Consider the following 14,929-nt stretch of genomic DNA (forward strand, 5'->3'; position numbering starts at 1 on the left):
TATTAAATTGTATCGTCACAAACAAAACTAAAACACGAGCGAGCGTGTGGGAGATGTCAATCAAACATCTCGCTCAGACATGTTCCAGAACCACGTCGTCGCCGCTTTGTGTTCGTCTGCCTCAGTTTGGGTTTGCATTCCAGAATTAAAGGAGCGCTCGGATCTACATCAGATAGTCCGAATTATCTCGAACCCGCCATCATCAACCTGATCTGGTCTGGATGGATGCAACACACACACACACACACACACACACACACACACACACACACACACACACACACACACACACACACACACACACACACACACACACACACACACACACACACACACACGACAAGGAAAAGCAGGGAGACACATCAAGTCTGATAAAAGCAGGAGAGGGAAAAAAAGAAGAAGAAGAAGAAGACACCCTCAGGCTCACACGAATACAAATACATGCAACACGTAAACACGTGTGCATGTAAATTTAATTTGATGGGAAAGCGGAGCTCCAGCAACCGAGACGAGCCCCCAGAAAAACTCCCACAAAGGGGAAAGATTAATTACTGTAATAGGTCTTAAGAAGAGCCTTTAATGTCAGGTTTGGCTCCGGGCTGATGTTGCGCGGTCATGATTGATGAACACTACATCAGCAGCTCCAGAGCTGTAAATCTGATTCTCTGTTCCAGCAAGTCAAAGTTTTGTTTTCTGCTCTGGACTTCAATGTTGTGACATTTCAGCGGCCCTGTTGGTATTTAGCAGAAGTCCTCGCAGCTATGTGGTCTCTGTGAGCTCCTGCTGAAATAGATTAAAAAAAAAAAAAAAAAAAAGCATGTAGGAACCTGCGAGGGAAGGGTTGTCAAAACCACTTTATCTGACTGTCGTGTTTCAGTCGGACTCAGAGATATCTGAGGAGTCGTATATCATAAAATAAGCGATGATGGTCTTATTATTTGTTACAACAAAAAGTATTTCGAGTGTAATATAGACCATTTAGATTTCATAGGTCAGGCTTGCACACTATCATTTCTCTGCATATGGATGTAAAATTAGATAAGTGAGTCCTACAGCCGAGAAAGAGTGAAGTCACACGGTTTAAACAAGTGAAGCTGAAGTTGCCTTAAAAAAAAAATGCAATACCACTGAGTGCCACGAGGGGCTGACTCAAAACAAAAATATCTCTGGCTCCATAGACTCCCATTCAAAAAGCAGCTAGTGTCGGCTCTGTCATATTTTCTTTCCAGGCATCTCTGTTGCATCTCGTTATGAAGTCATCTTTTAAATGACATTTTGAGGCAGACTTCTTCTGAAAGTACTTTCTGCCCGGCAGGAAGTGAGCGTGTTCTCAGCTTAATGAGACGAAGCAGAAATAAAGATCCGCCCTTCTTCCACTGACACCTCACCAGCTAAAAGCACTTCAACTTTTTACTGCACCGCCTCGAATCCCAGCCAGTATGTGTGTGTGTGTGTGTGTGTGTGTGTGTGTGTGTGTGTGTGTGTGTGTGTGTGTGTGTGTGTGTGTGTGTGTGTGTGTGTGTGTGTGTCAGTACACTGTCTGAGCCACAGCTCTCCGGTTTACACGTCACCAAACTGTCTGCTGCTGCTTTAAGAGTCCAGACTTTCATCCTCGGTTCCAAATCGTATTCCACGTTTGTCTGACAGCTATTTAGAAATTTACAATCATTTGAAATGAAGTTAAAAGGAATATTTGGCAGGATGTTGTAACGTGACTCACCAGCAAGTTGAAATGAATGAGACTGTCCATTATACCTGTACCGATCAATTCAGTTCTTATATCCTCTCTTTGCCAATAAAAGGACCAAATCCAACCAGGAATGTGACATTAAAGGAGAAATTCAGATTTGTTTTTGAGAAGCTTTCTCTTACGTTTATATGATTCACCTTCATTTATGGACGTAGAAGAAACGCAAGAATAAAGTCCAACTTGTGAAAAAAAAATGGCTTTAAGGATCATATAAATATCTTAAAGTGAACTGATTTTTGAAAGAAGAGGAACCTTTTAGTGGTTAATTTTTAGGAAACGAGAAATAGATAGTCCTTGCAGTCATTATAATGATCTCTGCAAGGCAACCAAAAAAATCCTGTCAATGCCACTTGTGGCCAGAGGGACCGCCGGCACTTGTGGCTTCAAGAAATTGACATAGCATCAGCAAAAATGCCAAACGAGAGGCTTCATCGTGGCCGTTGACAAAATAGTGGGTGACGTCACTCTGCAGCCGAAGAAGAAGAAGAAGAAGAAGAAGAAGAAGAAGAAGAAGAAGAAGAAGAAGAAGAGGAGGCATTAAAAGGAAGCGTACTCGTTATAAATCGCATGTTTTCTTTTTCTTTTTTCTGCGCGACAGATTGCGACGAATACGGGTCAAAGTTCAAGGTGCATTTACATGACAAAGTAAATCCCAGTTGGGAGCTGCAGGACGTACTGATTGTAAAAAGTATATGACCCCAAATGTGACGCTCCAACAGGTATAAAGTACTGTGCTTCCTCCCACTGAGGCTGATTTTGGACGCCTCCTGTGGTCCTTTACAAACCCTTAAAGATCCCGGCGTCGGGCTGTGATCTCATCTGCTGTCCTGTGTGTGTCGGTGTAATTACAGCCTGTAAGCCTCCATTGGGGTTTTTTTCTCTTTGCGACGGCTCGGCCAGACTTATTTTTGAGGAAACGACGAGATCAAAGACTTTCCCTCGAACGCACGTCCAAACGTTCCGTTGCACTTTAAGCATCCGTGCAGACCAAAGACAAAAGAACGCCAACGTTACAGTTGGATTCAGTTCACATATGAAATATTCAATAAGTACCCTAGTTTGACTGAATTTTCTCTCTAAACTTTGACCAGACTTTTTGGAGGATATAAACGGGACATAACTGAGTGCTGCTGCAGTAGAAATAAAAAAGTCCTCATCATATATCAATAATCAACTACTGCTTAAGTGTAACATCATTTAAGATATAAACTTGGAAAACAACATCTTGAAAACAACAGATGACGGTGTATGAAGGCCACTTTAGGTAGAAAAAATGGAATTAAGAAATCAAGGGGGTAAAATTTGTGACTTCTGTCTCGGAAATCCTGTGATTTTCTTGGATTAATATCCATTCTTCTGTTATTATTATTATTATTATTTATTTTTTTAAACCTACATTTGCCTTTATTTGTTGTTGTGGTTTATAAAATGAGATGTATTAGTTCACAGCTGATGGCAGCCAGGCAGCACTCTTAAAGTGACACTACGCTCTCGGCTAACTCATGACCTCCACTTACGAGTCAAAAATGTTCAGCAATCACGCAGCCTGCAAAAAAAACGTATTTGGATCTTACGATGTTTCTAAGTACTTCGTTTCAATCTAGAGGCTGCTGTGACGTTTTCTATTTCTAATTTTATTTCATTTTTTTTTGGGGGGGGGGGGTTCAACCGATGTGCAGCAAACATGTGATTTACACCTCGAAGTATACGAGCAAAAAAAAACAACACGATTTCATTGGTGTGGGAGTTTATTCTGTGTTTCTGCAGCAGGAAGACGAGGAGGTCGGCTGAAGGCAAAACATCTATCGGAGTGAAAAGGCCTCCTGTGTGTCGGCGTACAGTCGTAATCATTCGAAGGGCCGGTGGGACTTTATAGAGGAAATAATGATTAAAAAAAAGCAGCTTTGATGTTTGTTATTGGGTTTAAATATTCCCTCCATCGCTCTCATTTTTAGACTCAAACTCAGTTTTGGAGTTTACCGTACGTTGTTTACATCTGAGTGAAAACGTTAAAAGATTGAGAAGTTCATTTTTACCTGAGAAACCAACACTTTACTTAAAGTCTGTTATTGTTTAGGAAACTGTTTCAAATACAATGTTTATGTTCCAATAAATGCACTTTGCAGCTGGAATATTGATGTCTAACAGTTTATTTCACATTTAAATACTTGTATGAGCTTTTAGTCCGAGTGAACGCTTGTGTCCAAATTCCTTGAAGGTGTTTAATCTCAAGAACATTCGGTTTCTACTGTCGGTGCCACACAGACGCATGAAAAACTACCACGTACAAAAAAAAAATTACAACGTGCACGATTGCATAGCAAAGCAGAAAAGCAGCCATCGTTGTCCAATCAGCTTCGAGCTGTTACAAAGAAGTTTTAAGGAATTATTCTGCATCTGAATTTAGAAGTAAAAACGTCACCCTCTTAAACTGGTTGATTTTCTAGTTTTATCAGTTTTTCTGTGTCTGTAGTTTTTATTTTCTGGACTGTGTGATGTGGCACAGATCAATCATGGTGCTTTATGATGAGCAATATTCCTGCAGGTCTTTCAGACCTCATCAGGTTCGAACCTGCAGAAGCTCGACGGATAATTTAGCAGCAAAAGAGAAACAACATAATTGCAGCTTTGCATCACAGAGAGAGACAGCTGCCACGTATACGGTGAGAGAGAGAGAGAGAGGGGGAGGAGGGGAGGAAAACAGAGGGAGAAGGGTGTGAGAAGAGGGGGAGGGGAGGGGGTAAAATAAATGACGTGGGAGGAGGGGAAAAAAGGAGAGTCTCACGTTGTCACGACATCTCCTTCCTCCTCCTTTTCTCTTCATCCTCGGCTTCCAGGCAGAATGGAAAACGCCACGTTGCATCGCAGCTTTTTTTCCCCTCCCTCCTCCTCCTCCTCCTCTTCCTCCTCCTCCAGCTGTTCTTCACATCAGCTCAGGTCTGAACTGTGGGAACAGACACACAAAAAAAAGAAACCCATCAGAGCGAGTGAGGAGGAGCTCGACTGCTTCTGTCTTTGGACGGCAGGTGTTTTGAAAACTGAGTCATGAATCCTGCGTGAGATCAGGAGGCAAATGTTCCACACGATAAAAAGTTTGCTGCGAACTCCCGGAGGACCGAATGTTTTCACACGAGTTACAGCTTCTACAGGAAGCAAAGACTTGAAGCTTCAGAGCGGCAACGTGTTCAAGAGTAAACACACCGAAGATATATAAAACACACAAATAAGTTTCAGGGTAAACTCAAGTCTCAGTTTTCATTAATATTCTTGTAGTTACTTTTTCCTTCTGCTTGCGACGTATACTGAAGCAATGCATTGATAGGGTCGAAGAAAAACAGCGTTGCTCGGTAACGGCAACATGGATGGGTGTCTAGAAGCCACAGAGGCTAACATTTTCCTCAGATGCTGTTTTCTAAAAGATAAACGGACTAAAATTACAAGATATTAACGAAACATCAAACACTTTGGAGGAAACACGAGGACTGAAAACTCTCCATAATAAGAAAGACGTGAACACGAGGCCTCTCGACTCTTCTTCAGCGTCGATGACCAACGACTCATATTTATCTGAGTCAGCGGGTAACATTAGTGAACACATATTTCTTCCATGATTTTGCTCTGCTAAGGGAATCGTTCCTCCCCCATGACCTCCCCCAGCTCCATGACTGCTGTCCTGTATCTGAACCCGACCTCTGACCCCCCCCACCGATCTTTTATTTTTTTAGTTTAGTGAACAGAGGGACGTCTGAGCAGCACAAAGAAAGTACGCTTCTGGTAATATATATAATAATATTATTAATATAATAATATTAACAATAACAAACACATGAAAATAGCTTTTTTGTGTCATTTATTAAATAATGTTTCTGAAATAAATCATCTTTCTCAATGAGACTGATTTATTTTGCACACAGCTGCTGTAACATCTCAAACTGACACCGAAGTCACGTGTTTGGTTTTATTTTAACGTTCTTATAACACAAAGTGGGACTTTTTCAGGTAACTTTGCCAATTTAATCCGAATTTTTTTTTACCTTTAAATTTATTTACCTACTTTTTCTGTGTTCTTTTTGAATAATAATAAAACGTTTTATTTTTTTTTTGTATGTTCCCTTTTACCCTACAACAGGATAACAGTTTTCCTGGGATGTAGTTGGGTTAACATTAAGCCCCGCCCACCAACCAGAGCAGGAAGAGAGAGGGAGTGGGAGTGTAATGGGAGGTTTGGTGGACTGGAGTGGAGGGGGGGGGGGGATGGTCTGTGTCCAGACTGGGACGTCCCACTGGAAATGTCTTGTGTGTGAACTGCTGAGGCTGTTAGATTGTCCCCGGCCTGTTCACAGCTGACTTCTCTCTCGGTGTACCTGCTCTGCAACGCTGAAGGTAAGAGGTCTCACTGAAAAACTCTGTTTATCAGCTGTCATGTGACACAACCGCTCGGTGATGAGGAGAGGAGTTACAGGACTTTAATACTTTACTTTTTGTTTTCTTTTTTCTGAGGAGTGATCAAAGTTTGACAGAACTTCTTTTGTTGAAAAAGTTTAGTAAAGTCGTCTTGTCTTTTGAAACACAAAATATATTCCCTTAAAATTCAGAGATAAAATAGTTTCAAATCTGCTGAATCTTTTTCTATAAATCTGACTTAAGTAAACTCTTCTTTCTTGACTCAACTTAACTCAAATCTACCAGAAACACCAGCAGCGACACTTTTCTCACTTTTCCAGGCTGTTTTTTTTTTTTTTTTTTAAACACTTCAAACTCTTCTCAAAAACTTCCTTTAAGAATAATTAACATCTGCTTGGTCGTAAGACCTCGTCTGGCATCACTGCTAAAACAGCTGTGGAGGGAAAAAGATCAAAAAGGTAAACAATCTGTGATCATGAGGATTCAGTATTGTGTGCCACATCGGCAACGGGAGGAGGAGGGGAGACGGTGGGTTCAGGCTTGGGGGAGGTGGGGGGAAATGCACAAACAGCTGTTTAATATTTTGTTTCGGTCTCATCCTCAGAGGTTTTTTACAGAATTCAAAGTTTTGTGAAAAACAACACATTTTCCTGTCGAGAGTTTAGTTTGGCTGCAGAACCTGATTTTGGAAAGAGACTTTTTGCACCGTTTTTCTTGGTGGAAAAAAGTTGTGTCAATAAAGTGAGTGAACAGAAAGAAAGGAAGAAAGAGGAGGAGGAGGAGGAGGAGGAGGAGGAAGAGAAGGAGTGGCCGTGGATGAAATTCCAACAAAGCCTGTTAGAGAAATGGGAGGTTTGTGCACAAATCTCTCTCTCTCTCTCTGTCACCGTCCCTTCACCCCCCCCCTCTTCTCTGATTACTAGCATGTAAAGGAATGCGGGTTGCCATGGTGATCTGTTACCAGCTGTTTCTGTGAGTTAGTGCAGATGCCTTCAAGTGTCGGGACTGTCAGGGTTACTGTGGAGAAAATAAATAAAAGTGTTTTTTTTGTCAGATTAGACTGAGCTCCCCCACGTCGTGGCCGGTCTGCTGGTCTGTGCATGAAGAAATGCTTTTTCACAGTTTGGTGTGAAACAACTCGCCCGGCCTGAACTCCCTCCAGCTCCAAAGCTTCAGCATGAACTGGGATCTGAAAGTCTTACAGCTCATTTGTGTGTCTGAATGGGAGCAAATATCGCTGCAGCCAGGCTCCAAAACTCTGCAAAAAAACAACAACCTGGAAATCTAAGAGCTGTTTATTTTCCGTGGCTGTAATTTTGAGACGCCTACGAGTTTTGTTTTGGGTGTTAAAGTACTTTTTGCCAAAGATTAGTCAAAGTTCAACGTGCTGGTTGTTGAAAACCGACATTTTCTAAACCCGTTTCTCAAAAAGAACTCACATTCAATGACCTTTACATTCACTGAAAATGGACACTCACGGCATTTACGTCTGCAGCAGTCTGACTTTTTTAAAAAGAAAAATGTTTTCATGATCATAAATCTTTAATTGACCTTTTCTTGTCAGAAAAACACGTCTCGGATGTCTGAAATCACGTCTCCAGGAGTTCTTTAACCACATGAACTCTCATTTTTATGTCTTTTATTTATACCCTTAAGTGTAGTTTTAAATGGTTTTATCTTTGTTCCTTTTTAAAGATCCATGAACATATAAGCATCATCTTTACATCCATTGAAATAATTCTAGATATTTTAGTGTCTCACGCTTGTGTTTTAAGTAGTTTTATATTTCTCCGTTTTTCTCCTAAACTGCTCAGTGCTGTGATCTTTTTCTTCTTTCTTCACACTCAACTACAGGAGTCGTGGGAAACCATTTATTTTTCATAAAGGACAAACGTTATCACCTTCTGATGCTGAAAGAAGTTCTTGTTTTCCGTGGAGGATTCATTTGGAAAAGTCTATAACACAAAGCGCAGGCAATTAGTATGAGCGAGGTGGACACAGAGTGTCTCTGGCTGAGTAATTGTTGAGGTGGCAGGTCTGGACCGACACTGTCTGGACTGAAGGGGGAGGAGGAGGAAGGGGGAGGGAGGGGGCAGGAGGGGGAGGGAGGGGGAGTTGGAGCTGAGGATGCTGTGAAAATACCAGGGCCAGCTTGGCAATGTTAAAAAAAAAAAAAAATGCTAATCCCCGACAGGAAGGAGGAATTGTGCTGCTGTCTGGACTCCAGAGGACTTTAGTGTCAGTGAGGACAGGAGGACAGAGGACAGGAGGATAGAGGACAGGATACGAGGACAGAGGACAAGATAGGAGGACAGGATAGGAGGACAGGAGGACAACCATTTAATAACCATTTATTATGTGGTGTTAATGTTAAGTAAGGATCAATTTATGCTTTGACAGTTATTAAGAGCTTTAATAAATGATTCTAGACACATTAGTCAAGTGTTTTATTAAATGCTTATTAAACCATATTTAATATGAATACCCTTAGTAGATGATTATTTAACCATTAGCTAGCTGTTAATTAACTGTTAGTTAATGCTTATTACAGCCTCAACTATGGTTCATTAATGTACCCTTATTTTAAAGTGTTAAAAAATGTCCTATAATATAATATATAATATAAACCCAAAGAGCAGACGACAAAAGCAATCTATGAATAAAGATTTTGATCTTTGAACGAAGCGGAGGAGGTCCGATGAGAGCAGCGAAGATGAACAAATTCTGTACCGTCGACAGTAAATAACAACAAAGACAAGAGAACGCGAGGATTAAAGCAAAAGTGGAAGCAAAGTGAGGACAAACTGAGTGAAAGAGGTCATGTGACGACGAGCTCAGGTTACAAAGATCCAGACTCTTTGTGCTCGCTGGTGACTGCTGCTCTCTGAAAACGCCTCTTTGTGCAGAAAACGTAAAGGGAGTTCCTCCAGAACTCAAATCTCTGGAGAGAAAATTAATTTGTCGGGTGTCGTGTTACCAGCCGAGGAGGTTGCCGCAATTGAGGCAAAGAAAATATTCTCTGCAAGTCGCCAGGATCGAAGCATTTTAACTGAGCAAACCTGAGAAATTCTCAGACACAAGACAGTTCTTTGACACATCCAAGCAAACTGCTGATAATCAGACTTGTAATTTAAGTGTTGGACGGGGTCAAAGGTCATGACCATAGACTGGATGTAAAAGTGGATGTAGCCTCCGGATCTGAAAAGTTTGGCAGATGCTTTAAAGTGCCTTAAAGTGTAATACCAGCGAGTGCCACTAGAGGTCGGCTCCAAAAAGCCTCCGGCTCCATAGACTCCCATTCAACTTCTCTCATCAAATCCAAAGTGAATAAAATGTGTCCATCAGTTATCTCGGTGTTGTTAGCTAAAGTCACTCCTTCTTATTAGTTTTCTGGAGGTCCATCTGAAAATAATCCCTCATTCATTAGAAAAGAAGATTCAAGAAGACCTGTTTTTGGGGGCGTGTCTGTTTGATAGGTGGGCGGGGCATAGTAACCCCAGGTTCTAGTTTAGAGCCACCTGTTGCTGTCTGCTTCCGTCTTTCTTGACTTTTCTCATCTGCACGGAGAACTTCTTTTAAGGAATATGAAGAAACTCAAGATTTCAAGTAATATTCAACAAGCAAGAATATTTAATTGCAGCTGACAAGTGACCTTATTGGCACAGAAGCAGCAACAACCGTGGAAGGAGAAGGACATTCGAAATTACTGATGCAAAGTCCTCCTGAAGTTATATCTTTTATTTCTGGGATGTCTTCTGGGAATCGATGCAGAGATGTTTGAATCAAATTTTGAGTACAAACTTCCAAGATTTGAGCAAAACAAAATGCTGAAGACATAATACCACCAATTTGGATTTAAGGCCGACCATGAAGCTCCGATTTTGACAATATTTCATGAACTTCCAACCTTCGTCCGTTCCGCCGAGCTCAGCGCCGACAGAGGAAATCACTGTTCATTTTAATCTTTTTTTACTTTTGATTGAATATTTGCTCGTGTGCAGTCCTCGGCACGCCGGCGTTGTTTGTCTGCACTGTTTGCTGGCACACAGAACTGCGACAGGTTGTTTATCCAGGCCTCTGAAAACACGCCACGTTATGTCACCGAGGAGAAGAAGAAAGAATTCCTCTTAAAAAATCTCTTCCCTTTAAAAAGCTCAGTGGGGGGGCGGAAAAAAACAAGAGAGAGAAAGAGAGATATTGCGGAGAAGGTGAGGGAGATATCTGCGTTAAGCTCCGGTCCGGGTTGTTTTCCTCCGTGGCCCGTTTACACTTGCTTAACCTAACAAACCTCCCAAATTAAATACGTTTGCGGGGAAAAAAAGGTCCCTTCATGAGCCTGAAGTTTCCCTTTTAGCCTCGGCCCTGTTTGATTATGAGAGCGGCTTTCCAAATAAAATAATTTGTTTTGCTGTTGCGTCAGTGGGCTCCTCCTCCTCCTCCTCCTTCCTTCTTGCCGAGCCGAGCGACTCTGACCAAACAGGAATAAGTGAAAGCGGACATGAACGACGGGAACACCGCGTCCCTTCAAATCAAATACTCTTTTCGGGGGACGAGAACAGTTTATTATTTTTCCCCTCTTTGCGATTACATTCAGTTCTATTTTTCTCTCAGCCTGACACGCCCACTTACGTGTTTTCTTTTTCACTAATTTCCCCATCATCTTTTTTTTTTTCCAGCTCAGCTTTTTCAAGGTGACAGAGAAGTCTCCTTGTGCGCAGGTTATTTGGAGACGTCACCGTCTGCCAGGGTTTCTGTATTTTTCCACGTCCAAAGCCTGCTTACGACTTCTTAGCCCGAATCTTTCTGGGCCTCCACAAACACTGGGCGCTATTGTAGAAGTCCAACCTGCACTCTGCATTACGCAGACAGATATTTGAACAATGCAACGATACTGCTGTTGATTTACTCCAGAATTATTTTCTCTTTGTTAACGGTTGATGGTGCAAAACAGCGTCACACACCTGAACCTGACGGACCCCAAAAAATACCTGCACAATAATCCACTTCAGCTTGTGATCTCTGAATTATCACCAAACCGTTAAACTGCTGAACTGTTTGCAGGACTGATGAAAATACGGTCGATGTAGTTGCCGTTTTGAAGTTTTCTTCATACAAACAAGTTGAACCAAAAAAACAAACACATCCGTCATCCATCACCAAAACCTTTTTGTCAGAAATGATCTTAGTGGTTGATCCACTAAGTGCTTGACTGCATGCAAAACGTCACCCTTTTTCTCTGCATGCGTCCAAACACATCGCCCGATTCAGACGCATCAAGCCGAGTCGAGTTTCCCTCCCGGCGATGTTTTCGGCTCGCCGCGCCCGACCTCATAACTGTTGTGCTTGTCAGAACAACGTTTCTTACAAGGTTTAATGTTCCAAGAGAAAGATCGGATCATTAAGTTTCCTTCATCTATTGTTGCTTTAAACCTGCTGCCCTCTTATCCCACGTGCAGGAATTCAAACTATGCGCAGCTCTGTTTTGTCAATCAGATTAATCCGCCGCTGACCTCCTGCAACAAACTGTGTCAACTCACTTCATCGCCCTGCGTGAGTCGCTTCCTTCGCCCGAGAACACGTTTTCTTTTAATATCCAGACGAAACAACATTAAGGTATTTGATCTTTACCGCTCAGACACTTCACCTTGCCCCTATAGATCGTACGTGCTTTGATGCCGGCGAGATTTCTTCTGAAACTGCTGATTTCATGGAGGTGAATGAGGAGATAACTAACAGAGAAAGAGAGCTAAAGACCGAGCACAAGCGGCGCTTCATCACCAAACAAAGACGCCCTTATTTTAACGCTTGAACCGCACAAAGAAGAAAGAGAAGCCGGGCCGCAGATGCTTTTATATCGCGTCGCCAACAATCGACGCTCAGACGGTCAGCGACAGACAGAAGACTCGTCGGGAGTCTTTTCGCATGACAGGAAATTTGTTCCTGTTTCAAATGAAAAAGTTGTTTTTTTTCAAACAGAGAATATGTTGCCTCAGGTCGTGGAAAAAAACAAAACAAGCTGTTGTGAACGTCCACATAAAGACAGCAGCTGTTTACTCGCCTGTTTCCAGACAATATGAACTGTTACAGCTCCCTAAAATGTGATTTAGTGTTTTCACTTCCTGTGGTTTGCTCTGAATTCACACTCCAGAAAGAGGAAATGTGTTTCAGGCAGTGAAACGATGTTCGTTCCCGGATAGTCTTTTTTCAACAAAACCTCAAAAGCGGCTGCAGACAATTTCAGCTTGACGTGCCAGTAAACAAAGAAGAGTTTGTTTTAGGAAACTGGAGAGCGTCCACTCGTCTGCAGCCAGAGTTGAGCTGCATGTCGGGGTGTCCAGATGCTTTTGTTGTCTTGAGGACAACTGAGCGGCTCTACGAGACGATTGGAGATGGTTATTAATTCTTTATATTGTATTTTAGCAAGAAGTAAAGAAACTGAAACGTGTCTGCAATAAAAAAAAAATTAAAAAACAGATTTACTCTCAGGATACCAGAAGTACTTTCTCATAAAAACTAGAAATTGTTTGTTTCTTTTTGATGAAAAGAAATGGTGAAATAAAGAAATGTTCATTTGCGATAAGAAGTTTCTTTGTTTACCCACTTATTTTTAAGTTTTAAGAGACATTTAGCACTAATTCTTTCAGACTCTGCTCTTCTATTATTCAACATTAATACTAACATTCGTTCTGACAATAAAATGTTCGACAGCAGGTCCAGTTTCATTTTTCAAGAGTTGCTAAGTCAATGTTTAAACTGCACTTATTAAGTAATCAGTATTTCTAATCAATTTTCAGCTAGTGTGTAAAATTCAAGCTCAAATTAGCTTCATTAAGCATCGCGGTGCTCCTCAGGGAACCTCTCCGGGTCCCCTACAGTTGCAAAGTTGCAATGATCCTCTTTCTTGGATTGAAGCTAGTTAAACCTTTAACTTGCTCATGTTTTTTTGTTATTTTTTTCTTTCCATTTTACAGGTGATTTACGACCACTAAATTCAGATTATGTTTAATTTTTTGGACATTACTTATTTAAAAAAAGTCAGTTCATCTAAAGGATACCAAATAATAACATTAATACTTTTTTGAGATAATTCACTCGATTTCTGTTGCTATATTTCATCCTATATTCTCCTTCTACTTCTAGGATTTATCTTTTTTCAGTTTCTCAGTCAAACACAAAAAATCCACAGCCTCCGTCTGGGAAAACTCCCGTCCGTCCTCTCATTTCTGCTCGCTGCTGCGTTTTTGTTTATATATTAATATTCCCCTGGGACCCCAAACAAAATCTGGGAAAACATAAAAAAGAAAAAAAAAGTCCGATTCACAAGTCTGCTGAATATTAGTGGGAATGTGATTTAAAAAAAAGACATGAAATAAAAGTTTTCTCTTTGTTTGCCTCCGCAGATTTTAAAGATGAGGGTGTGGATCGTCTTCCTCCTGTGCCTGGCTGGCCACGCCATGGCTGCTCCTGTGAGTTACACTGTGTGTGTGTGTGTGTGTGTGTGTGTGTGTGTGTGTGTGTGTGTGTGTGTGTGTGTGTGTGTGTGTGTGTGTGTGTGTGTGTGTGTGTGGTCTTTATATTTTTAAGAGCATGTTCCTCTCTTTGTGCGACATCCTTTTTCCTTTGTGATCGTGAGCTCACGTGTGTGTGTTTAATAACTGTTTTCTCATCCAGCCACACTTCCTTTGTGTGTGTGTGTGTGTGTGTGTGTGTGTGTGTGTGTGTGTGTGTGTGTGTGTGTGTGTGTGTGTGTGTGTGTGTGTGTGTGTGTGTGTGCGTTCACACGTGAAAACTGTGAGGATGAAAGGTTTGTTTTTCTAAAGCCAATCGCTTCCCTGAGTGTTGTTCCTGTGCATGGAGAGACAAGTGTGTGCATAGTTTGTTAGTGTGTTTCTATTGTGTGAATGAGATCATTGTCTGTTTCTGACTTCCTTCCCTCAAGTGTTGAGCAGCCACAAGTGTGTTATCATGGTTTAACCTGTGTGTGTGTGTGTGTGTGTGTGTGTGTGTGTGTGTGTGTGTGTGTGTGTGTGTGTGTGTGTGTGTGTGTGTGTGTGTGTGTGTCCCAGACTGAGGAGGAGCCCATTGTGGAAGAAGAGTTGGTGACTGAGGAGCCAGTTGTTGAGGTCAGTCCAGATGTTCAATTTGTTGTTTTCTAGAAAAGTTCTGAGGAGCCCGAAACTTTTTTGAAATCAAAAAAACTGAAAACCTTAAATTGCTCTCAAATAGAAGACCCCCCCCCCCAAAAAAAAAAAATTCTATCATTCTTAATGATCTTCATCAGAAAGTTTCTAGAATCGTGGCAGAAATCGAGATGTTAAAATTTATATTTTTTTCCGAACACTTTAAGAACTTTTCATCCATGTAAAGTTATTTATATCGTTGACCTCAGTTAACAACCAGGAAGCTGCAAATGCACAGACACTAATATGAAAATCAGATTTTCAAAATAAAATGACTGCTGAAGCTCATTAGATTCAACACAGAAGATTTTGTGGGCAGCTACTGAACAACCAGGAATAATTTACTGTTATACGACTTATTTTGTAGTTTTTGCCGTCATTTCTGTCAGTAATTATAATTATAACGTTGTGCTCACGAATTAACTGACGAGATCTGAAAATGACACTCAAGCATTTAATTAGCTGGAAACAAACTCAGATGTTTGACAAAAAAAACTTCACTGAAAAGGAGGCAAATAAAAAGATTATGAAGAAAACTGTGACGCAGAGCTGTCTGATGTATTCAGAGATTATCGTTTACTTTTTGGAGTTTTTC

At 41.2% G+C, this 14,929-nt stretch overlaps 1 protein-coding gene and 1 long non-coding RNA gene across 2 annotated transcripts in view; one reads left to right on the plus strand and one right to left on the minus strand.

Annotated features, from left to right (window-relative positions):
- The window catches only part of LOC138627635 (uncharacterized), a 25,602-nt gene continuing 10,673 nt past the window's right edge, over window positions 1-14,929 (minus strand). Inside the window, exons 2-3 of the long non-coding RNA XR_011311405.1 lie at window positions 4,536-4,694; window positions 1-217 (exon numbers count right to left, since the gene is read on the minus strand). This is a non-coding gene — a long non-coding RNA (uncharacterized lncRNA). The remainder of the gene's footprint in view (window positions 218-4,535; window positions 4,695-14,929) is intronic.
- The window catches only part of sparc (secreted protein, acidic, cysteine-rich (osteonectin)), a 16,231-nt gene continuing 7,372 nt past the window's right edge, over window positions 6,071-14,929 (plus strand). Inside the window, exons 1-3 of the mRNA XM_069710083.1 lie at window positions 6,071-6,133; window positions 13,555-13,620; window positions 14,221-14,277. Of these exons, the coding sequence (XP_069566184.1) occupies window positions 13,564-13,620; window positions 14,221-14,277 (114 nt within the window). The 5' untranslated portion in view covers window positions 6,071-6,133; window positions 13,555-13,563. The remainder of the gene's footprint in view (window positions 6,134-13,554; window positions 13,621-14,220; window positions 14,278-14,929) is intronic.

This window comes from Brachyistius frenatus, unplaced genomic scaffold (genome assembly GCF_029030835.1).
Source record: "Brachyistius frenatus isolate BFR_SWC_R1_liver_20210118 unplaced genomic scaffold, ASM2903083v1 Contig_89, whole genome shotgun sequence".
NCBI classification, from domain to species: domain Eukaryota; kingdom Metazoa; phylum Chordata; class Actinopteri; family Embiotocidae; genus Brachyistius; species Brachyistius frenatus.